The sequence below is a fragment of the Sphaerodactylus townsendi genome, linkage group LG01 (genome assembly GCF_021028975.2).
Source record: "Sphaerodactylus townsendi isolate TG3544 linkage group LG01, MPM_Stown_v2.3, whole genome shotgun sequence".
Taxonomy (NCBI): domain Eukaryota; kingdom Metazoa; phylum Chordata; class Lepidosauria; order Squamata; family Sphaerodactylidae; genus Sphaerodactylus; species Sphaerodactylus townsendi.
The window spans coordinates 96,533,626-96,559,709 of record NC_059425.1 but is presented as its reverse complement, the minus strand read 5'-3'; the positions used below and the strand labels follow the sequence as shown (position 1 = coordinate 96,559,709).

General features: G+C 42.2%; 1 protein-coding gene across 1 annotated transcript in view; it reads left to right on the top strand.

The window, feature by feature from the left end:
• The window catches only part of ARID1B (AT-rich interaction domain 1B), a 464,069-nt gene that overhangs the window by 46,725 nt on the left and 391,260 nt on the right, over window positions 1–26,084 (top strand). Inside the window, 1 exon segment of the mRNA XM_048488244.1 lies at window positions 4,111–4,305. Coding sequence (XP_048344201.1) covers window positions 4,111–4,305 — 195 coding nt within the window.

The window sequence follows — 26,084 nt, the reverse complement described above, 5'->3', positions numbered from 1 at the left end:
CCCTTCTGCTGCAGACAGGCACTTTTCAGCTAGCTCCATAGCCAATCACCATTGCAAAGATGGACAATGAAACCTCAACCAAATCAACTCATAATACCACGGGCCAGAGAAAAAAGGACAAGTCCCCCCAACCGAGCACCTTGCCTTCACGTGCAGGACCTACAAAGGGCCAAACATAACTGGTCAGGGCAGGCCCCTCCTGTGCTCCAGAGATACCTGTCGTCCTCTTGCCCTCCCAAGTGGAGCTGCAGAAAAAGAAGGCAATGCAAGGAACAAGCACAGAGAAAACCTCAGCATCAACTGGCTATGCTTGGGCAGAAAGCAATTCTGGTAGCTGCCTGAGGGATTTTGCCCCAATCCTTAACCCCCCACCCCCAATTGCCCTGGGGAAGCATTGGGCAACCACAGAACCAGTTCAGACCAATTTATTACCCACAAAATTTATTACCTGCTGATGCCTCTCTGGAGAGCCCCCTCCCAATACCGAAGCTTCAGTAACATTCTGGCAGGGGGCTTATTTCCTGTCTTCTTCAGCCTCCTAGCAGACTGGGCTGTGCAGCAATGGCATTTACCCCCCAACACCCAGGGGTTCCAGCTCCCTAAGGAGAATGCAGAGAAAACCCAGGATCTACCCAGAGCGAGCCATGATGAGGTGGGAAGGTGAGTCGAGGGCGAGTCATTTGGCTTGGGAGACTCTGGCTGCTCGTCAGCTGAGGATGGAGAAGCCTCTTACAAGCTCAAAAAAAGAGGTGTAAAAATATTGTGGCCAGCAATCTTGGGGCCCAGAAATCTCTGGCTCAAAAATTGGAGTTGGTCCAATAAGTAAGTCAAACCTCTTTACAGAAAAATATACAGGAAAACTGCTCTTCGGAGACACCAGCTTAGAAAAAATGCTGGTTGAAACAAAGGACAAAAAGAAAACCATGCCATCTTCCCCAGGATCTGCAACTAAAGAATAAAAATAAATTACCACCTTTTTGTCCATACAGACACAGAAGAGGCAGAGATCACAGAGAGTTCAGGTACAAACCACACCAGAACTACAGAACAAGAGGGTCAGGGAAACAGTTCCACCATAACAAGGGAGATGGAAATGCCTCCACGAAAAGAGCCTCAGCCTAACTGCACAATAGGAGGCAGACTCCTGACCTTCAGCCAGAGGCAGTCGTTCTCCATATGACATCAGTGAGTGCCACAAATAGGCCCCTTCTGCACATGCGGAATAATGCACTTTCAATCCACTTGCAATGCACTTCGCAGCTGGATTTTACTGTGCGGAATAACAAAATCCACTTAAAAACAATCGTGAAAGTGGATTGAAAGTGCATTATTCTGCATGTGCGGAAGGGGCCATAGTCAGAGAAAGGTATCAAATAGAATTTCAAAGTACCCCACCTTTTCTGTTCCAGAATTCTCCAATTCCCAAATCAGAACATCAAGGCAAAGGTTCTCTATGAGGAGATTAACCAGCTCATCAAATTTGGAACAGTGGGATCTGTTCCAGAGCAAGGATAATTCAAGGGGGTTTATTATCCCCTATCTGTACTACTAAGATGACCTGAGGGATAGAGAGTTGTAGCAAACTTAAAGAAACTGAACAAATGGGTAAGGAAGAAGAAGTCCGAGTGGAATCTCTCAGAACCATCATGCAAACAATTCAGAAAAAAGGACTGGCGGATTTAAAGGAAGCATACCTTCATGTTCCAATCCCCCAACTGACCAGAAAATACCTACGTTTTTCCTTGGGCATTACCATTAAGTATGTTTTCCTTACCCAGAGTTTTACCAAAGTACTAGTCACTTTGGCAGCCCTTTTGCATCAACAAGGAATCTACCTATTATCTTACCTAGACATACGCTACTCAGATCACCATCAAAATAAAAACTGATATCAGGCAGCCAAACAACAATTCAAGAACCTACTTTACATGAGTTCCTCATAAATCAGGAAAAAAGTCAGCTGAACCCATGAAAGATCTTGATCTACTGGGGAACTGTCTTCAAGACCATCCAGGCAAAAATCTTCCTTGCTGCAGAGAAACTGGAAAAAATAAGAGAGGAGATAACAAAACTGTGCAGCAGGCAGTCAGCAGATGTTAGGGCTCTCTCACAAAATCTAGGGGTACTGATTTCTACCATAGAAAAAGTCCAGTGGGCCAGGTTCCGCATGTGAACGCTACAATGGACACTTCTGCCTATTGTAGGCAAGAAAAAGATTGGCAAGAAAAAGCACAAGGAATGAAAGATTGCACAGAATTTAAAGAACCCCCTCCTATGATGGACACAAACACACAATCTGAACAAACCAATAACTTTTCTGCACCAGCATCCAGCAATAAGAACAACAGATGCCAGCAATCAAGGCTGGAGAGTACATTACCTGTTACACCAGGGCCAGTGGTCCAACCAAGAGAAATGGAACAGCATAAACTGGTTGCTGCAAAAAGATCGCCCAGACTGAGTAAAAACAGGCACAACTCAGTGGCCAAAATGATCCACTAGAATTTATGCAGGAATTACATTTGGACAGCTAAAAACTGGTGGGAACATGGTCTAGAGAAAGTCATAGTAAACGAGAAGGTCAAAATGTCGTGGGACTTTTGAATCCAAGCGGACAAAGGGTTGGCACATAATTCACCAGACATCACAATGATCAGAGACAAGAAAGTGACCATTGTTGACATGGTGGTACCTGGTGACAGTTTCTGAAAAAGAGCATGAGAAGGTCACTAAATACCACAATTTGAAAATTGAGCTTCAGTGACTATGGCACAAACCAGCTGATGTCGTCCCAGTGGTAATTGGCACCCTGGGCGCTATTCCAAAAACACTGGGGCAGGACTTCAAATTGACAAAATCAACATCTGTCAGATTCAGAAGGCAGCCCTGCTGAGATCCGCATAAATACTATGTCGATATATTACAATATCCTAGGCCTCTGGGTGGAGCTTGGATTGTAATGAAAGGCCACCAGCTCAAGAACTCGCCACTGTGTGTAAGGGTGGGGGTTAGTTTCTGCTCTTTCTGCCTGGCCTTGGCGCATTCCTCGTTCTGGGCTTCGTGCCCGGGGTGGTTGTGGCCTTAACCTTGCTGTGATTATCTTGTGTGTTTGAAGCTTGTTTCTGTTCTGTCGTGGGAATTCTGCTAGGACTTTTGGGGGAGGTGGCTGAAGGTTCCGTAAAAGCAACACCTTAAGCCCGGGAAAGTCAGAATCCGCATTCCGTGTATTGCGATCATTGAAGTTTATGAAATAAACGTACTGAACTCAGTTACTTTGTTTCGAGTCCTTTGAGGTTCCTTACACTGTGATATTAAACAAAATTAAAAATAATAAAAAGTAGAGCACACATGGTAGCACAGATCTTGGACAACTGTAAGGGCAACCTTCTTATGCCTGCAAGGAAACTTGCATAGTCTTGCCTGTAGGGAAGGGGGCATGACCTAACCATTTTGAATAACTTTGCCCCACTGCACAGAAGACACCCTCATGGTCAGTCTAAGGCCATGATGGTGAACCTTTGGCACTCCAGATGTTATGGACTACAATTCCCAACAGCCCCTTCCAGCACGGCCAATTGGCCATTCTGGCAGGGGCTGATGGGAATTGTAGTCCATAACATCTGGAGTGCCAAAGGTTCGCCACCACTGGTCTAAGGTGTCATTATACCGAGTTTCAGCTTTAGCAATAAGTTTCTGTAAGTATGCTATATAATACATAGCATTATAGGAAAAGAAGTCATTTTTTTAAATTAAATGAAGCAACAAAAAAACATCAGACAAGTTTTTAACATGAACATGTCTATGTCTTACTTTCGTACTGACTTGTACTACCAATTGTAACAAGGCAGTGCAGTTTGATCATATGGGACACAATCTATTGGGGAGGAACTAAGCATGCATATGGATTGTTCCCAATGCCAGAGTGTTTGAACAATCTCACCATTATATTGCTGACTGTTGTATGAACATCTCATTTGGATTGCAGTTGTAATTTATACCTCAGCTTTTTGTATGTTGAAATTTTTCAAAGTAGTATTTCAAAGTACATCAATCATTACAATTCTTCATATGATATAATTTTAATATATATTTTTACTTTCTCATCGGTAGGGCAACCCAATGGATTCAATGGTGATGAAGAGACCTCAGTTGTATGCAGTGGGCAACAGCCCACATACCCAGACGCAACCAAGCAGTCCATACCCTGGGCAATCATATGGACCTCCAGGACCACAACGTTATCCAATGAATATGCAGACCCGGACTCCAGGTTCCATAGGAGGAATACAGTATCCACAGCAACAGGTAGGTGAAGTGATTTGGTGTGCCAGTCCTTTATTCTGCTTCTGGAGGGAGGGACTTAATTCTATTTAATAATATCTGGACAACAAACGGTATATTACGTATTTCTTACGCAGTGGAGTTACCAGGTTGAGCACTGTAGATAAACTGACTGAAGATATTGATAAAACATGTTAAACTGACTTAAGTTATTGGTAAAAAAATGTTTAACTCTTGCTTGCTTGCTCTCTTTTTATATATAATGTTATACATGCACACATACATAAGAAGATTTTTGCCTCCGACGTATGATACGTAGATTGAATGGATCTCTTTTGCTGCATTGGGTTTTTCTGTTAATTATTTATATTCTCAGCATACATTAGCAAAGTTGTAGTCACTGTTTTTTGAATGGCGATAACATATGAAGGCTACCCAGAAACAGTTCTTATATATCTCTGATCAGGCTAGTTATTGAAGCTTCAGTTCTGTTGATAACACAGGTTTTTTATTGATAGTGAAACAGTATTTTCTCTCTATGTGTAGCTAACTAGAATTAATTTTCCTTTATTGTTTGATGTTAAATATCACAAAGTTGGAAAATAATGATTTACCATGACAGCATATTTGTTACTGTGGTATAGAATATTCAACGTGGCTAATTAAGTTATAACTATACATTCACCATTTTGCATAAGTATAGTGTTTCATCTTCTAAAATCATGGACCACACATGTATAAATATAAGCCTGTATTATCATATGGAAAATGTTGCCAGTAGCTGTGGAACAAATTGGATTGTTTAGTATGGGCTTCATGGTTGCCAAGATTGTGTTATGAAGCTCAGGTGTGTGGAGAATGTGAAATAGTTGATAGGTGATAGGCAACTGATTTTTGATGTACAACTTTTGAGTTCTATTACTTAACAGTCATTTTGAAGCAGAGAGGAATACAGATAGTCTCTACTACTTCTTTTTTAAAAACTTATTTGACTTTTATCTTGTCCATTCCTGACAAGTCAGGCTTAGGGCAGCTTCTAACCATAACAATGCACAGTTTAAATATATTAAATCCCAGTGTAAAGCTAAAATTAAAACTAAAAACTTGATGACATTAGTGCACAGGAGGTCCAATCACAAGGAAAGGAAAAATAATCAAATCAAATAAAGACATTACAGATGAATTACGTGAAAAGGGAATAGCGGAGAAGAGACTATGAAGATGGAAAGTGTCACTGCTGTCAACCATAGGCAGAAAAACTCACTGCCCCATCCAAAGTGGGGGAAATGCGCTGTGGAAGTGGTACGTGCTTGCACCAGTGGATTTGCCCTCCCTATGATATTTACCCCTGTGGATGGGCAAAAGCATCAACGGGCAGTCGTTGTCACTCCCCACAGTGCAGGATGCAGAGCGTTGGTGCAGCAGCGGTGTGATGGGGGCGGTCCCAGGAATTGAGCCAATATTGGTCAGCTTCCACCCTGGGTTTGTAGCAGTTAAACCTTTCCCATGCTGTCGGACTTACAGCACCCTTTTGAGTGGCATAAATCCGCTGAACCCAATGGAGGGCTCTTTGGCAGTGGTTTTTTTCTTTGCTGTTTGCTTCCTTGTGCTGCCAGAAAGCCCTCTTCGAGGCAGTGGGGCTGTGCCAATGCAGCACTGGGTCTCACTGTCAGGGCTCTATATGGGACTGCCCATCTTATAGGTCCTGTGGAATGGTATCAAGTCCTGCAGGGCCTGGGTCTCACTTGAAGGAGAGTTCTACCAGGTCAAGGCCAGTTTAACAAAACATTCTCTTTGTTTTTGAAATGGGATTTTACTGTTGTTTTTAGAGTAGTATTGCATTTAAATTGTGAATCACAGTCTAATGGTAACATTTCTGTCGGAAAGCAGTGATCTAGTACAATGATTGGCTCCTGGCCCTGCCTGTCCATCTGCAGCATAAATATATTTGGCTGAGAAATACTGTAGTTATGGCTACTAATATTCTTTGGGGAAGTAACCAAAAGATAATCACAACATTACACTGTTATTTGAATGGACATCAAAGACATCAGCGCTTCCAAACAAGCTGGTTTTGGACAGTCTCCAGAAGATTATTGTCTTAGTTTGTGACTCTCTAATGATCTAAAGCAATTGCTTATGTATTATCATCTTTATAAAAAGATTTTAAGTGTATGATTTTGAAGATTTTTTTGTGATTACTATGATAACAATTCTTATTAATATTGTCTTGGTTATGAGCTGAAAACGTAGTCAAATGTGCAGATAATTTTATAAGTTGTGAACAACATTGGAGAAAAAATTGAGAACACATAATATGAAGTGCAACTGTTGTAATGCAAGTGACCATGTAGCATTATTATGTCAGATGGCTGAATGGGATGAAAGATGAAATCTTTCAGACTCTCATATCTACTAAATCTTGATTGGAATAGTTCAGGGGTCTGGAACCTGCGACTCTCCAGATGTTCATGGACTACAATTCCCATCAGCCCCTGCTAGCATGGCCATATGGCCATGCTGGCAGGGGCTGATGGGATTTGTAGTCCATGGACATCTGGAGAGCCGCAGCTTCCGGACCCCTAGAATAGTTAATACAGCATGGCATGTTCCATAGTAAGTAATATACACCTGAATGTATATGTATATGAGCATGTATGTGTTCTTGCTTTTCAAACTAAATGCTGTTTATAAACATTACGTTACATTATGGGAAAAATCCACAAAGCTTTATTCTTGATTCCAAAAACTTACCACATTTCAAGAATAATGATGTCATCAATATCTGTTTGATAAAATGATGATTTTTAAAGGATTCCTCCCCTTATAATCTAGACCCCAGTATAAGCTGAAACTGTCTTCCTTCTAAAGAGACAAATGTTCCATTCTGATTTTGAAGTTTTCCACAAAGTGATAGCACAACTATAAAGCTAAATGCTGGGTTTACTCTTCAAACTTCCGTTCAGAAAACAAATAAACTGGTTCAGATCTGTAAAGGAACTGTCAATAATTATGCTGAAGAGGGTATTATTGCATTTATTTCCTGCCTTTCTTCCATCTTGGAACTCAAGGTGGCAGTCATAGAATTCTCCAAAAAAATCACTTGTGCCATAGAGCCTAACTTGCAGAATTATGTACCTCCTAACCATGCCTAGGGGTAGATTTTCTCATTTCTGCATGACAAGTTGTGCCTGCCAACATTTTATCACTTAGACCAGAGGTCTTCAAACTATGGCCCTCCAGATTTCCATGGACTACAATTCCCATCAGCCCCTGCCAGCATGGCCAAGTGGTAGGGCTCATGGAAATTGTAGTCTCTGAACATCTGGAGGGCCATAGTTTGAAGACCCCTGCCTTAGACCCTAACTAGAAGTGAATGCAAGTATCCTGTGTGGTAGAACACAAGTCTGCTCCAGGGTTATAAAGCCAGTTTGGAGATGGCTTGAAATGGATGAATGGCAGGCAGAAATAGATTCAGAACTCTTTCTCCAACTGTCATATTTGTCTCACTGCACACTCTCACTTAGTACCATTTCCAGCATTGAAAGCAAAAGTATGCCCAGTCAGGAAAAATTGTGTTTGGGGGTGAAGTAGTTCAAGAAGCAAAAAACTATCAGTGAGGGAAGTATTCAGCAACCCTCTCTTGTGCGCTGAAATTGTTTCTCCCCTCACTTTTAGTGGTGTGTAGCACAAGCCACCTTCTAAATGCACTGCTGTAGATCAACACCTTACATCTATTAAAGGTTCAGCCGTCCTATCTGTGTTTGGAAAGCCAGGTGTATTTGACTTCATTTCTTTGCATTTTTTTGCACAGGAACTTTGAAAACCAAATATATTTAGGTTCTTCATCCTCATGCTAATAAAACTGATGTATGCAAAAAAAAATCCATTGTAGAACCAAAAATAAAATGATAAAAGATTTTTTAAAAATTAACTGTGAGCACCACTCCTCTCCATTCTTCCCACAGGGTAAGCTCAGACTGACACAACCAGTCAGCATGACAACAGAAGGCAAAGACAATGGGGTTCTTTGCTTGGAAGACCTTTGTAATGGACCCCCCCCACACACACACACACACCTTCCAATATAACCCAGGGAGAGAAACCACTCTCTGACCTAGCTTGTTAGATTTTTCTCGCCTTTTCCGCCTCAGGAACTAAGCTGCTTCCAATATGGCAGCGTATGGTGACAAGAAACACTTTCCCTCAGCCCTGTAATTATTCCAGAAGGTGAAAGAAGCCTGTTATTTTAAAACAGCTTCCTTGGCAAACTCCTTTTTGTAAGGCACACCAAAATAATAATAATAAGGCAGAGATAACATAAACAGAATAAAATATTTATTTAACAATATAGAAGATGGGAATGGGAGATGAATAACTGTGAGAAAGGAATAGATATGGCAGCAGAAATATATGGTTACAACCAAGATCTTTGCCAGAGAAGCAGTATTTGTTTTTCAGCACAGCGCCTAAGTTTGTTTAGTTTCAGTTCTTAGTTATAGTTCCATTCATCTTAGATGTTGTATAGTTTCTTAGATGTTTCACAGATTGTACAGTTCACTTTTACTTCAAAATGTTCTGGCTAATGCTTTATTTGCTTTCACTAGGGTTTCTAACACTAGCTTGGTACATAGACTCAGTAGGCTTACACTCAGCCTTCTTCATCAGAAAACCCTCAAATATAACAAACTCTGTACTGAGGAAACTCAAAGCAAAACATCATACCAACTCATATATAGGAATTCTTTCCTCACTGGAAAATATATAGTTTGATCTGTCAATAAACCCCTTCACCAGTTCTCTCCAATCTGTGTATGTTTGTTTTCACACAGCTCTCAGACTGATAGCAGTAGCAGTCCCACACTTTGATTAACTATTCCCCCTCAGAGTTCTTATGCTTTTTAACATCCTTAAGGCAGACAGCTCTTAACAGCAGGAACACTAAAGACCAAAAGCCTCTCAGGTTGTTCAGTCAGGGAGTTAATCTCCTCCCTCCTTTGCATTATCTTGCCCTTCAGCCAATCAGAGTACAGGAGGCCACAACCAATCAGGTGGCTTCGTTGTTTTCTGGCCTTTATGCCTCACTCTAAATGTAAACAATCATGCTCCTGACAGACTTGTGCTTATTAAAATGCACTTTTTTTCAGTCCTTCACAACCTATTTCCACTTCAAGCAGTTACACTCCTCTCCTCCCCTCTCCACATCTCTCCTACCAATCACTTTGTGCTTCCCCCTCTATCCTCCTTTTATTCCTCTCCCCCCTCCAGATCTCCCTGCTCTAGGCTATTAATAACCAGTGGGTGATCTGTCAAGCCCTGCTGGTTTGGGATTGGCTTCCCAGTGCTTGTGGCCCTCCTCCCCGATTGCAGCCTGGTCTGAGCTATGCAGGCCACACCCTATTCTTATGAAAGACTGGGACCTGCTGAGGCTGGCTCCTGCTGGCCAGGCCTTCCTTCCAGCTCTGTGCTGCTGTTTCTGGCTTCCACAATGTGCCTTTGTTTGCTGGTAAGTCTGGGGATAGGGTTGCCCGTTGTAGGGTGTCCTGCTGTCCATAGATGGGAGTTCATGAAAGGGAGGGCTGTGAAGAGGGCTGCTTGGGTGCTGGAAGACAACCCCATCCCTGGACATAAACTAATTTCATAGGATTTTAAACTTCTATGATGAAGTGCTTTCATTCATTAAGGAAGATTCAGTGTCTTTCTTCTGTACACACACATGCTATTATTGTGTAGCTAATGAATCTTGATGAACCAAAATCTCAATGTATGGGTTAGATTCTTCGGAAAGAAAAACAAATTTTCATAGCCTTTTAATGGCCCTAGGTAAAATTTTATTGTCAGCAAATCAGGATGGCAAGATTGTGGAAAGCTGGGGAAAGCATGCATCTTTACTTGAAAGACCAGCAGAACACTTTGTCACTTATTTATGAATATGATTTAAATGATTGCATGTTGCCTTTTATGATGTAAAATATTTAATTGGTTTTATCACTAGTAATTACTGGTTAGGATGTTCTATATCCTTATGTATTTGATGTACTGGAATAACATTTCATTGAGGAAATGTATTCACTGGGACATATAAAATCATTATTTAAGAACAATTGCACAAGTTTTAATTTATTTAGAACATTTCTGAGCTGCCTTTCCACCCAAATAGGGTCCCCAAGGCAGTGAACATCAAAATAGTAAAATATTTTTTCATTAACACATCAAGATATTAAAACAGCATTGAAAATGTAAATATATAAAAATATTTAACAATTCAATAAAGCATAAAAACACACACAACAATAAGAGACGGGGAGAGCTAGTAACGTTTGATAGGGAGTACCAAACAAAACAAGCCCTCGCTCATTGGAGGACAATAGAGGAATACAAAACAGATCTCCCTGGGGAAAGGAGTTCCAGAGTTTCAACATCACAACTGAGAAGGCCTTCTTCGGGTTGCTCGCTGTTTAGCCTCAGCTGGCGAGGGTACTTGAAGCAGGACCTCTGAAGATGACTGGATTGGATGAATAGATTCCTGTGGGAGCAGGCAGCCTTTAACATACACTTGGTCCCAAGCTTCAGGGCTTTAAAGGTCAATACCAACATTTGGAATTGGGCTCAGAAGCAAATTGAGAGTTAGGTTATATAGAACAATACTATGGTCCTTATGACTCATCTCAGTTAACATTCTGTATTAGCTGTAGCTTCTGGATAGTCTTCAAGGGTAGCCCTTATACAGCACATTGCAGTAGTCTAATGTAGATACTACTAGGGCATGCATCAGAGTGGCAAGATCAGGAAGAGTCATATTTGGTGAGAGTCATCCAAGGTCACGGATGCCGCTTGTGTATCTAACAGGAGGCCCAGGCCAGCAGCACCCTAAGCTATAAACTTCCTTAGGAGGAGTGCAACCCCACCTAAATCAGAAGACAGACCAATCCCTGGGTCAAATCTTTCCCCACCTTCATTTTGTCATGATAAAGGTTCTGTTTGTTAGCCCTTATCCATCCCAGAACTGCTTTGAGGAACTTCTTCGTGGTTTTCTCAGTCTTCCTGGGACTTGTTGGAACCACTAAATAGAGCTGCATGCCACACACTTATTTGTGGTAACTCAACTCAAGTCTCTGGATACAGCTTTACATAGTTGTTAAAAAGCATGGGAGACAAGATGGAAGCTTTCAGGCATGTAACCAGAGGACAAGGAGCGGAGCAGCAGTTCCCCAGCACCACATTCTGTGACCTACCTTTGAGCTAAGACCAAGCAATCACAGAGCAATACCTCCCAACCCTGAAAGATGGCCAGAAGCATACCATGATTAATGTTATGAAAAACCCACTAAGAGGTCCAGGAGAATTTACAGAGTTGCACTCTCCCATTAATCTCCTGGCACCAATCATCCAGGAAGGTGACCAAGGCCATTTCAATCTTGTAACTGCGTCTAAAATTGGATTGGAGTAGCTCCAAACAATCTGCTGGTGCTGAAGTTTCCCCATTCCTACTGATTCAGTCATTGTGTTCAGGTATATCGATTAGCCATTTTTCATTGTTTGTTGTGCCGGTACATCTATTGGAGATCTTAATTTTTAAATCAGCTGATAAAAATTGGATTTCCTTACTCAAACTACATTCTTAAAAATCTTTTAGTTTAGAAATAAAAGGATGCCTTGTATTTGTAGGAAAATAGGCAACAGGCTTCAGTAAGGTGGAGGGGAAATTTTACTCTCATTCTGATGTTGTTGGTGGGTTTTTTTACCTGACCTACAGTGCTAAATGTATAGGGTTAGGAAAATTTTTCCATCATAGTGGTAGAACAGTCACCTAGGAGCCACTGTGATGGCAGGTATACTGGCAGAATAAGGCATGGTGATTTCTACTGATTCCCACCTCTGACTGTGAACTTCTATTTTGTTCTTCACACTGCACCTAAGAGTAACTTGACCTCTGCCCAGGGCATTGGGGGAGGGGGTTGTGTTTTGTAATAGGGATAGAGAAGTGATAAAGTCATGTTCTTGGGATTGCACTCCAAAGATAGTAGCTATGATCAAACCCAGAAACTTTATTTTTGATACATACAATGACAAGCATTCCACCTCAGCCTAATGATAAGAGTAACTGTAAGAATAAAATGAAGGAAAGGTGAATGATGAATGCTTCCCTGGTGTAAGGGAAAGATGAAAACCTTACATAATACATGAAAACTTCTCATACAGAAAACATGTCAGATTAGTATCATTTATTTTCATTCTGAAACAAATATAAAAAGTTTGTTCTTTGTGTAAACAAAAAAGGAGAAAAAATACAAAAATACAGAAATAAAGACAATTTAATATAACTGAACAAAATCCTTATTATACCTTTTATTAAGATAGAATGTGAGATTTTAACTTCTCATTAGGTGTTCTCCTCTCACTCTCTGATCATGACTGACATCCATCCCTTGCTTACCCCTGTAGTTTCAGGCTGAAGGGATAGTGTGCGCCCACCAAAGTCCTCTTCCTTTTATTAGCCCTCATACTGCATGGCTTGATGTGGATTTTCCTTGCACTGTGCATGCAGACTATAACAAACAAGAACTTTACCTCAGTGAAGGTGTAATGCAAAATGTTTGTGCTTATAAAAGATTAGTAGTCTAATCTTATGCTTGTTTACTCAGAAGCACTCTCAACTGAGTTTACTGGAACTTACTCCCAAATAACTGTATGCACCAGCTGGTAGCATAAGCTGCAGTCTCATGAAACTCTGTTTACTCTGGGGCTAACTTCTCATCATATGTAGGATTATGTTGCGAAGAAAACTGGCAGGTGGGAGGATTATTGGTGAGTGTAGGATAATATCATGAGCCCCATGAAAGTTCTTGAGGCTCATTTAGTAAATTTGCCCTAAGCAGTGTAGGCTGAGATATGTGACCAGTGGTGGGATTTAAATAATTTAACAACCGGTTTCGAACTTGAAGGGGGGCGGAGGTGGCCTAGCAGCAGCCTACTGCAAGCCTTCCGGGTGCTCCTCAACTCGAGGGGCTCTTGGCAGGTCTACGGTGGGCTGCAACCCCCCACCCCCCGCACTTCTATTGGAGGCAGAGATGTAGCTAGGAAAAATGGGGCCTGGGGCAAAATCTGAGTTTTCCACACCCACCCCCCATGTGTGGGCGGCCGCCCTCCCCCATCCCGATCAAATAAAGTTTTTTTGCACCAGGTCATCTCAAACTCTCCATCACATCATAGAACATGCCCCAAACTCACAAATCTGGGTAAAAGTTGGATTCAGATTATTTTAAATGGATCCTCATGAATTCAGTGGTGTTCCTGCCTAGGGACAGGGGGTACCCTATGTCCCCGGGCGCCCCCCATTTGGTCACGTGGGGGGGCGCCAACATTTCAGGGTCGTTTGTGTGTTTTTAAATTTTTTAAGTGTTTTTTCACGTTCCGGCCTGCAGGGGGCGCATTTTTAAGGCTATCAGCACCAGAATTTCAGGGTATCATCCAGATACTGTCCTGATGATACCACCCAAATTTGGTGATGTTTGGTTTAGGGGGTGCAAAGTTATGGACCCCCAAATGGGGTGCCCCATCCCCATTGTTTTCAATGGAAGCTAACAGGAGATGGGGTCTACCCATTTGAGGGACCATAACTTTGGTTTCCCTGAACATAACTTCACCAAATTTGGGTGGCATCCTAAGAATAGTTACCAGATGATACCCAGAAATTTTGGTGTCACTAGCTTTAAAAATACACCCCTTCCAGGCACCCCAAGAAATTTGCCCAAGATTCTTTGTTTTGCAGTGACTTTGCTCCATTGTAGCCAATGGGGAATTTCTGAGTGTGTGTAGGCAGGCTGCACATTTTTGAAGATAGAGGCACCAGACTTTCAGGGTGGTGGGCTCTAGGAAGCTGGCCTCCTGGTAATAGCATCCAGGTTTAGGAGACCTTTACAGCTTCAGAGTTAAGCATTTTATGGGCCCCCAAAAGGCCTATTTTGTTTCCCCGCTCCTGCACATGAAAGCCTGTGGGCTGAGTTCTCTCAGAACTCTCTCAACTCCCTCCCCCCCCCCACCCTGAAGCAAAGCTCACCAAGATTGGATGCTATTACTCAAGGCCTCTTGGAGTCACCTTGAAAGTCTGGCACCTCTATCTTCAAAAATGTGCAGCCTGCCTCAGAAATTCCTCATTAGCTACAATGGAGCAAAGTCACTGCAAAACAAAGAATCTTGGGCAAATTTCTTGGGGTGCCTGGAAGGGATGTATTTTTAAAGCTAGTGACAATCTCCAAAATTTCAGGGTATCATCCTGGTAACTATTCTTATGATGCCACCCAAGTTTGGTGAAGTTATGTTCAGGAAACCACAAGTTATGGGGTCCCTCAAATGGGTAGCCCCATCTCCTGTTAGCTTCCATTGAAAACAGTGGGGATGGGGGGCATTCCATTTGAGGGTCCCATAACTTTGCTGCCCCTGAACCAAACATTGCCATAATTCAGGTGGTATCATCAGGGCAGTCTCTGGATGATGCCCTGGGAAATCATGGTGCCGCTTAGCTTTAAAAACATGCGCTCCCTGCAGGCTGAAAAAACACCAAAATACCCCCCAAAACCCAAGCAAATACTTTGCATTCGCGATTTGGTAATTTTTGGGCAGGACATAATCAGACAATTTTGTCTGGAATGTGCCTGAATTTGTCCAGATTCCAGCCGAGATCTGCTATTTATGTTTCATCTGAATCTCCAACCCTCAAAAAAAAGTGATGCTGTTTCAGGGTGGGGGAGAATCCAATTCCCAAAAGCATCACTTTCAATTTTGTTTTTTAACCCGGGACCCCAGATTCTCCCTTTAAGGTAGATTTAAAAGAAGAATCTGAGCTCCCTAGTTTAAGCCATTGGCGAAAGTGGATTCCACTGGAGGTGTTTTGTGAGAGATGATGCTGACATTTGTTTGGTAAATGTTTTGCTGGGGGTGATTTGTGAGAGATTTCCATGCTTAATACCCACTTGCACTAGCTTGGAATTGTTTCTCAGGCTAACAACCTACCTCATAGGGTCGTTGTGATTAGGAAATTAGGAAAAGAGTTGGTGGGTAGAGAGCCATGTATGTTTTGATGGGAGTGGGAGGTGATTTGTGAGCTGGTACAAAAAATAATTGTTTGGTCATGGTGGGGGAGGGTGGCCGCCCATACACCGGGCCGGGGGGGGGGGGGCGCCAAACTCAGGTTTTGTCCCCGGGCGCCAGTTTGCCTAGGTATGCCCCTGCATGAATTCATATGATTTTTGCATTGGAATGAAATGAAACCACCATGAAACTGTAGAACATGTCTTAGTCTACAGGCAGCACCAAAACAATCATGCATCCCACGCTCTGTGGCACCACAGTGGTGCAAAAACCTGCTTGAAAAACACAGCTCCTCATGATTTTTGCACTAAGTCATCTCAAAATCATCAGCACATCTCAACTCCGGCCATTAGCCACATGCCTGAACACAACAATCACATATCCCATGTTCCGTGGCATCATAGTGCACAAAAATGTGGTTAAAACACACAGATGCTCATGGATTCTCCTGATTTTTGCACTTGGTCACCGCAAAATCACCAGTACATCACAGCTGAAGCCCCTGGCCACATGTCTGAACACAGCAATCATGCATCCCATGCTCTGTGGTGTCACAGTGGTGCAAAAACCTGCTTGGATAACATGGATCCTCATGATTTTTTCACAGTCACCCCAGAATCACCAGCACATCACAGCTCAGGGTGAGGAAGGGTGGTAAAGCGTGGGTAGGGATAGGAGAAGGTGGCAAGTAATTGCTGGGGTAGGGGAGATGGGAAGGGGTGGCTAGGGATGAGGGGAGGGTGAGAAGGGATGGGTAGGGGTTGGACATGGTGTCAAGGGTTGACTAGGGGTGGGGGAAATGGGAAGGGGTGGGGGTGGGGGGCCAGGAGGGCTCATTTGCCCAGGGATCTTTGGATCCCTGGGCCAGGGAGGGTTGCAGGGATAGAGAGTGGGGTGGGAGGGCTCATTTGCCCAAGGATCTTTGGATCTCTGGGCCAGGGAGGGTTGTGGGGGTGGGGGCAGAAAGGCCTCTGTCAGTCCCCTGCATGCCCAGGCCACACCCCACTCACTTTAAGGCCTGGTGTGGCAGCCTTGGCTGGCAGCTGAGGCTTCCTTCCAGCGCAGGAGTCCTCCACTAGGACCCCAGCCAGCCTGGTGGCCTCTGTGGGACTTCCTCCCGGTGTAGGGCAACCGGCTGGCTGGGGGCAGAGCTGAGGACTCCTGTGCTGGAGGGAAGCTGGCAGCTGGCACTTCCCTCCAGCACAGGAGTCCTCCACTGGGACCCTAGCCAGCCCGGTGGCCTCTGCGGGACTTCCTTTCAGCGTAGGACAACCGGCTGCCTGGGGGCAGAGCTGAGGACTCCTGTTCTAGAGGGAAGCCCTGTGCTAGAAGGAAGTTAGAGGTGGGGCTTCCCTCCAGCACAGGAGTCCTCCACTGGGACCCCAGCCAGTGGGTGGCCTCCGCTGGGCTTCCTCCCCACGGAGGCCAGTGGGCTGACTGGGGGCGGAGCCGAGGACTCCTGTACTGACCATGTGCTTGAGGGAAACCCCAGGCCCCAGCCACCAGCAGAAAGTGTTCAGGATGTCGAGTGGCAGAGCGCAAGCCTCGGGGGGAGAGGGAGTTCCACCCTTCCCCCCCCGGAGACTCGCGCCCGGCCGCCTGAAGGCCTGGCGTAGTGGGGTCCTCGGCTGGTGGCTGGGGCTTCCCTCCAGCACAGGAGTCCTTGGCTCTTCCCCCAACCAGCTGGGTGGCCTCTGCGGGGCTTTAGAGATGGGATCACCAGTTCGGCGAACTAGCCAACCATTTAGGTACCAGTTTTAGAGAACCGGTTCGCACCACCTAAATCCCACTTCTGGATGTAACTGCTTAAGTTGGCATTGTTTGGCAAGTTATAATTTTACCTGTTTCAAAGGGCTGTTGGGAATATATAGTTGGATCTCTTCATGCAGCCCCAAGCTGCTTGGAAGAAAGGTTGGGTATCAATGAGATTACTAAAGAATGATAGGAACAACAATTGATGAGCAATTTATATGATGAATAAAAAAAGTACAAGGTAGTCCCCTGTGCTAGCACTGAACCCCATGGTGCAGAATGGTAAGTTACTGCACTGCAGTCAAGGTTCTGCTCATGACTTGAGTTTGATCCTGGCAGAAGTTGGTTTCAGCTAGCCAGCTAAAGGTTGACTCATCCTTCTGAGGTTGGTAAAATTAGTACCCAGTCTGCTGGGGGTAAAGTGTAGACAATGTCAAACCACCCCTTAAACATAGTCTGTAAATAAATGTTGTGCTGTGATGTCATCTTACTACTGTCGTAGACAGGCCCTCAGGAACCAACAGACATGGACACAGTTGTTCAGCTAGTGCAGTTATTTAATGAATACACAATGCTAGAGACAGAGACCTGCAAACTGAACACAACATGCTGCCACAAGATAGCTCAGCTGCAACCTCTCTTTTATAGCCAGCCTCCCATTCCCTAGTGCAATAATTCTTGCAGTTGGGTTACTTTAGTCCAGCTCCTGTAAGGACTTCGCATCCGTCAGCTCACCCCATGGCTGCTAACCTGCTACTGCATCTCCTCTTCTATAACCTAGCATGCAGTCTCATCCTGCATTGCTCCTGGGGCTCTGGAGACAGGGGATGTGACGGGGCTGGCAGGGTCCCTTCTGGCTCATTGTGAAGAGGCTGAAGAACCTCAGAGTTGGACTCTGGCTGGGAGATCTCAGAGATTGGACCTGGCTGTGGATCACCACCTGCATGCTCTGCTGGAGCCTCTAGACTTGGTCCTGGGACTAATGACTGGTCAGGCTCTGCATTTACAGTGGGTACCTGGGGATCTGGAACCAAAACTGTCCCCACCTCTCCATCTGAGTCTTCCTCCCAGAGGTCCCCTACTAGACCACACTGAGCCATAACAACTACCTTACTAAGATGATATCTTACCTTCCTGAGGTCAAGGTAACTGTTACCTTAGCATACTTTTTAAAAAATCTAGTTCTTAAACTTTTCAGACTCTGATTTCTGGTAATTTTAATGCTTATAGAAAATTAACCCTGTGTGCTTGAAGTACTTTTCAGTAGGTACACAAATAATAGGAAAAAGGCATATATTCTTTGCATATCTAAAAGGTTAAGAATAATTTGGTAGCAGTATCAGTGTCAGCAGTAAAATATTAACAAAAATAATTATACCGGGGGAGGGCGGTATAAAAATGCAACAATAAATAAAATAAATATAAATAAATAGCTACTTTTACTATATTCAAGCATTCCATATATAGTTCTTAGCAGTTGCCTACACCTCCCTCCCTCCCTCCCTCCCTTCCTTCCTTCCTTCCTTCCCTCCTTCCTTCCTTCCTGCTTTTCAAAAAAATATTTTCTGCTGTAAACTTTCATTTTCTTAAACATAAGTTTCATTTTGGAGGGGGGATGCTGAGGGAATAAACAAGATTATGTATTATTGTAACCATTCAGAGTTTCATTGTGTTTCATTTGTTGTGTTAGAGGTTGTTTTGTCTCAATGAACTTGGCTACTCTTTTCATTGTCCCCTTACTGTTCTATCAGAGCATGTGCCCACGGTAGTAATTGTGGTTGTCGTACTGACAAATATCTAGTTGTCTCAGGAAGATGAGAATAACTCCAGTCCCCTACCACCCTGCGCACAATATGTTTTGGTGTGATGTTGTCTTATCCCATTTTGCTCTTGCAAGATTACCCTACTCATTGATTTAAGTTTTGCAGCTTAAATAGGTGTCAGACATCCTATTAACTGTTTCCAGGCTCAAACATCATAATGCATATTAGAAACCCAATTTCAGCTTGAAGCATTCCTCTCTGGGGAAAAATAAGCAAGATCTGTTTGCAATGCTTATGTGAAATACTCATGTATCCCTTCACAGATCAGGCTCCTTGACATCCACATAAAAATAGAACAGATTTTTAAAAAACTGTTCAGCATATGATATCTGGGTCTTCTCTGGATGGTTGTCTGCAGCAGTTTCCCAAGTTGTTGCTTTTGAAACCCATCAAATTTAAAATTAGATTTGAAGTTGCATAATATTTCTTTTATGTCAGCTACTGATAATGTGGGAAACAAAATTTAATGTAATATTCTAATAAATAACAGCAAGTTTAGGAAATGTCAGCCTAGTCATTTGGAACACCCCTCACCCCTCCATATGAAAGAAAATTCCAAATGCTATGGCAAAAGTATATTTCCAGATGCTAGCAGCTAAAAAAATATTTCTGGGATAACAGAACTATATGTTGCAAAGCAACCACATGGTGACTTGATAGTTCTACTGCAGAAGCAGGTAGGGCAGGGATAAGGGTATTCACCGGGCAAAATGGGTGGATGGAGAGGGGTGTTTTACCTTTCTCTGTCTTCTTATTCTCCCCTGCAAATGCTCCACCTCCAACCGGGCTCCAGAGAACAGAAATAAGTTGTACTGAGAAATGCCGTTTTACCTGGATGTATACTTCCTCTGTGAATCTAAGTTTGGTTATATATTTTTATCTATAATTCTGCTCATGTAAAAGAATAGGACTCCTCTGGAATGTACTGCCTGACTTCTAAATTTCCCGTATTTTGGGGCACACTCTCTCTCTTCTCACACTCTCTTATTCACATGCACAGATCAAGCTTGGGATTTTTCAGCTTGAATAATAGGTCATCAAGTTTGCTGTATGTACTTCTGAAGTATTTTATTTTGTATATACATCTTTCAGTAAATATGTTTCAAGGCTATAATCTTGACCTCTAACAATTCTAATAACAATAAAAGGGTAATCATAATTATAATAACAATAATATTAATAAATATGCTATATCAACTAGGGCATCAAGTTGCCCAGATTTAACTAATTAGGAAAAAAGCTTGGCAACTTCCAGAGTGATATTATAATAATTTCCAACCAAGAGTGTCTGTAGCTCACAATGGACTGGAAAGCTAACCAGATCCTTTATAAAAGGAGAGACACTTAGTCTTATACCTATGGAATTTTGGACAGTCCAATCAATAATAGGCAAGGTGACAGTGCTCCCTGTCTCACAGCTACAAAGTCTATCTGCAAATGAGATCCTTCCAAAGCACTCAGAAAATTATGCCATTAAGATTGAGTTGGAGTGAATCCACATAAAGGCTTGTTGATATTTGGGAACCATCAAGTAATCAAGATAGGCTGGACTGGAATTTAGATATGTTAATCCCAAATAAAGAGGAGGAGAACAACTCTACAGGGCTAGATTCTGGTACTGAACTCATATAAGGCATAGAGGCATTTCAAAATCAGATTTCTAGTAAGTAATCAATATCATTAGGGGAGATCCCCAAACAGTTCAGGCAAGATTTTACCAATTTCTATCAGGTTGTTCTAGAGCAGGGGTCTGCAACCTGCAGCTCTCCAGATGTTCATGGACTATAAATCCCATCAGCCCCTGCCAGCATGGCAATTGGCCATGCTGGCAGGGGCTGATGGGATTTGTAGTCCATGAATATCTGGAGAGCCGCAGGTTGCAGACCTCTGTTCTAGAGGTATTCAACCTCAGTAAAAAGAGCCCACCCATTTTTGGAGAGGTGAAAATTAGCTTCAGCCAAAATCGAACAACAGATACCCAAGTCCTTGCTTCTAGGGAGCTCACACCTAGTTCAGCATTCAGTGCAGTTCCTGCCTCACAACATGGAGCTCCTTCAATTCTATAGATGAATCTAGCAGAAAAGGTATCAAGCTAAAAGAGAAACAAGATTATTGCATGAATTCTCAAGAAGTTAGCATAGTAGCACAGTTAATGTACAACATCAGACTGTTGGTTGGATTTAGTGATCTGCCTTTGCAAGGATTTCATACCTTCTCTGCTTGAATTTTGATTCTTGGGTCATGTAAATATATGGATTAATAATGATGTCCATTAAGGAGGCTGCCATAAGGAAGGGAAAGGAAGCACTGTCAGCACTGCGATTTTGCTCCCTTCCTTCTCCTCCTCACCTTAGCTCAAAATGTTTGCCCTCAAAATGTTTGCGACTCTCATGCCAGTCTCACCACCTTGGATTTCAACTTTCCTGGGTTGGAAGGAACTGCTAGGTGAGGTAGGTAAGTGGGAAAAATCCACATCTATCAGTTCTTTCTGCTAATGGATCACTGGATCCAACCCCATGTTTTTTTTACTACAGGAATAAGCTTGGGGGATCCTTAATCTTGTTCTTTTATCTGAAAATCCGTTCTCATCCCTCAAGAATGAATAGTTCTTTACCATCCTTGCGCATTAAATGCAAGGTCTGGATAAATTGTATGAAAGCAGTATTGGTTCTAATGATACCGATTACATAAGGTAAAGATTTCTGCGTGTTGATAAAAATGCAGGGGAGCACTTTCCTTTGACACAGGATTTGCTGAAACATCACTGCTGTCTTTCTTGTAATACTTTCTTGGATGATTTTGCACAAAGTAGTATGTGTCAGAACTTGAAATATTCTTGCACAGTTCACTTTGAACAGGTACTGCAGGACAAGTTCTAGCACATAGTTACTTGACATTCGGCCACCTACCAGTGGGAAAGAATGTCTTGCTTACATATTCCTAAGTTTATCTGTTAAGAAAGTTGTCAGTCATTTTACAGTTTGCATTCTGGATTGTAAATAATTATTGATCTTTCATTTTGAATGTAAATAATTACAGACCTTTCATTTTGTATACCTAATTGTTTTTGGTCTAAGGATAAAATAGAGAGGTAGCAGTGGGAAATGTTGAGAATGCTAGAATATTTTGCAGTTAGCTACAAGATATTCTTACAGTGAATCCAGTAAACCTGCACATGTTTGCTACTTTACTGACTTCTATTTTTGAATACAGTGTGTTCAGAAACACCATTATCGAGTGCATAAAATATTAAATATTGAAGGTTGCTTGTTATCTAATACCAGTGTAAATGGTTGAGACTTCAGAGAATTTTTAACCGGAATAGATTTTCCTTTACAGTTCTTGAATATATCTGGAAGGCTTTATAAAATTCTCACTGCCCACAGATTACTATTTTCATTCACAAAACAGATACTCTAAATATTCTCAATTTGGCTATGCTGTTCCCCAGGATGGAGACACATAGCACTCTCCCCGCTATGCCAGGGCGGTATGGTAACAATGCTCAGTTGACTTTTTCACCATAGCATTATATGAGGAGAGTTTGAAAATAAATAGTCAGTCTTCAAAATCTCATAGTTATCTGAATTCAGAATATTCTAGTTTGGTCATTTGCTTGATCCTATGGAAAAGGGGAAAGCATCAGAGGATCTAGTGACATGTTATAAAATTATGCATGGGATTGAAAATGTTGACAGAGAGAAATTTCTCTCTCTTTCTCACAATACTAGAACCAGGGGGCATTCATTGAAAATGCTGGGGGGAAGAATTAGGACTAATAAAAGGAAACACTGATTGGTGTTTGGAATATGCTGCCACAGGAGGTGGTGATGGCCACTAACCTGGATAGCTTTAAAAGGGGCTTGGACAGATTTATGGAGGAGAAGTCGATCTATGGCTACCAATCTTGATCCTCCTTAATCTCAGATTGCAAATGCCTTAGACGACCAGGTGCTCAGGAGTAGCAGCAGCAGAAGGCCATTGCTTTCACAACCTGCACGTGAGCTCCCAAAGGCACCTGGTGGGCCACTGCGAGTAGCGGAGTGCTGGACTAGATGGACTCTGGTCTGATCCAGCAGGCTAGTTCTTATGTTCTTATGTTATGTGTTAGATCTGAATTGTATTTGCTACTAATGGGACAAAATTTCTGTGAGTAGAACAGAACTTGTATGTTTTCCTCCTTTGTGAGTTCCCCATCTGCAGGGTAGGCCACCTTGACCTCTCTCTTGCCAGTCTCACCACCTCATAGGGGCTCAGCTGCCCTCTTGTGTCAAATAAGACATAACTCTGGCTTCTATTCACAGACTCTTTACTTCCATCAAGTAGTTAACAGCACTCCTGCAAGCTTGAACACATGCATCACACCAACCAACCTCCCTCTTGTCCTGCTTCCCTTTTATCCCTCTCAGGAGGTTCCCTCCCTCCTGGAAGTCTCCTGTTCCAGCCTTCTAGTGGCTGGCAAGCTGTCTAGTTCCTCATTACCTAAAGGAGTTTGGTTCTGTGCTTCGTGAGCAGTCAGTGCCACATTGTAAACAGCTTTGTATAAAACTGATGGGTCTTAGAGCAGCAGTTTGATATATAGCACAGGACCAACTGTTTAGAGGCAAAAAAAAATCTATTGGGACTTTCCCAAAACATTGGACTAATCTTTCCACCACCAATAACCCAGAATTTTAATCCTGGATTAAACACTGGTTTATAATCTTGGTTTGTGCAGAAACTAACTCTAGTTAACCCACTCATCTGAGTTAGTGCATTGGGATAACTGAAGTTAGTATCTAACTAGAATTCCCTTTAAGAAGAGAAGGGTGAGGTACACAAACACCACTAGCACCAAGCTGGATTTGTTCACATCCCATTTTAATGTTGTCTTGTTGTGACATCTAAATACAGCCAGACTGTGAAGCAGTAATGGCATGGCACCATGGGCAAGAATGAAGTAAGCTTTGAGCAAACAGGTCTTACTGCATTTGTGAGGGTTATTTCCATCTCTGTTTGAAATGCTGGCATGGGATCAGAGGCATGTAGAGCTTTAGAATATGGTTCTACATAGAACCCCCATGCCTTTTTAATGTGCTGCTACACTTCAGCATGTGTCTGCAATCTGTTGTATCAGAATATCACTCTATTGCTAAAGTAATCAGTTAGTTATCACACCCTATTCCATACTGAAACTATAATTTTTCAGTAATCAACAAAACCCCTGAAGATTCTCAAGGGAAGTGTGTAAAACAGCAGGAAATAAATATTGGATGTAATCCAGTTTAGAGTACTTAATGCCTTGTTGGCTTTATATTCTTTTGAGTTTTTTATTTAACTTTACAGATTTTCTTGGTTTAAATATATTTTAGAAATGAAAGGTCAGCTGAGAGTCTGATGGAATGAAAATGCTGTCAAGATTTCTGATGGTGTGCAAAGAGAAACATGAAAGAATTGCCAGACACCATTATAGGTACATTTAAATGTCAGAGTCTCTGAGGATACAAACATGCTGGATGATTAGAATTAAGGAACTGCTTTCAGGCAATGAATAAAACCCCCTAAGATTTGAACATATGAAGTTGTTTTATACTGGATCAGCTTAGTACTATCTATTCTGATTGACAATAGATCTCCCAGGTTTGGGCTGATCCTTTTATCAGGAGATATCAGGGGTTGAACCTGGGTCCATGGCAGGCATATGTTGTACCATTGAGGTATATTTATTTTATACTTTGGTTTTATTTTCTATTTTGAATTCAGTCCATTCTCTTTACAGTTGTGTATGTAGGAACTGATACTTATGTGAGAATTCCTGGTTTATTTCTGGGTCTTCTGTAGATTGTTGCATCTGTGTTGCCTCAGCCTGACCCAGAAATAAGCTAGGAGCTAATTCAAGTAAGTGGAGCTGACCTGCTGAGCATTGTTTACATTCCCCTTTCCCCAACAATTATGTCAAGTCACAACCTTAGTCAGCTGGTCCCAGATCACTATGGATGATTCTTTGAAATTCTCCTGAGCCAGTGTTTGTGTACCAAAAAGATTTGCCTCTTATAGGCAAACAGAGGAAGGAGGTTTTAACTGGTGTTCATTTGTATCCCTAACTTTGAAGTTGTATTAAATAAGACCTAGATGATTTCAAAGCATTATAAACGTATTTTCTTTCATTAGAGGCCAGGGTATGGTAAGTATGTGTGGTTTGGGGTTTGGTTAGATTTTTTGATAGGTAAATTATTTGATGGTGCATTATTTTGATTGTTGGATGAATAATTTAATAATAAGAAATGCTGATCAGTAGGTAGGTATTTTTGAGGCTACAGAGGCTTTTCAGAAGTGGGCCTGACATAATCTTGCCTCATAAATAAATAATATGAACAAAATAAATAAAGCCAGTAAACTCAACAAAAAAGTTTTGATAATAATTTCAGCTTCTTATCTAATGATTAATTTTCTTTCAAAATTATTAAGAGAAATCTCTTGGTTCCCCTTAATTGAAGTTGATGGACAACTGTTTGATTATTCTCTCTAGTAAATGATAATTTACAATTAATACAGTGTAAACAATAAAAAATACCAGCGTAAAATAATTACATATTAAAATAGCAGTAAAATTACTAAGGTAACATATCAAGAGTTTACTGACATAAAATGCAGCATCCCTCACACTAAAACAATCTGGGTATACAAATGTATTCACAGCTGGTGCCAGAAACTAAGCACCTCCATCTCTACTTCATGTCCAAAGCCACTTAGGCCCCTTCCGCACACGCAAAATAATGCATTTTCAAACCACTTTCACAACTGTTTGCAAGTGGATTTTTCTATTCCGCACAGCTTCAAAGAGCACTGAAAGCAGTTTGAAAGTTCATTATTCTGCATGTGCGGAATGAGCCTCAGTCTGATTGCCAAGCCAGGACATTTTCTCTTCCTCTAACTTGACTACAGACTAATGAAGTCTGATGAAGATGGCAGAGCCAGAGGGCCAATCCTTGTCTTTTAGGCTGGTGTATTACTCTGCTCCTGGTTTGGGCAGCTCAGCTCCATTTGAGATGGCAGGGCTTTTGTACACTTGTCATCTGCTGAATGGTGCCCTATGCTTCAGGGGGATGCTGGGTACCTGTTCTGCCTTCCAGCAACATAGTCTTTCTCTGTTTTTCC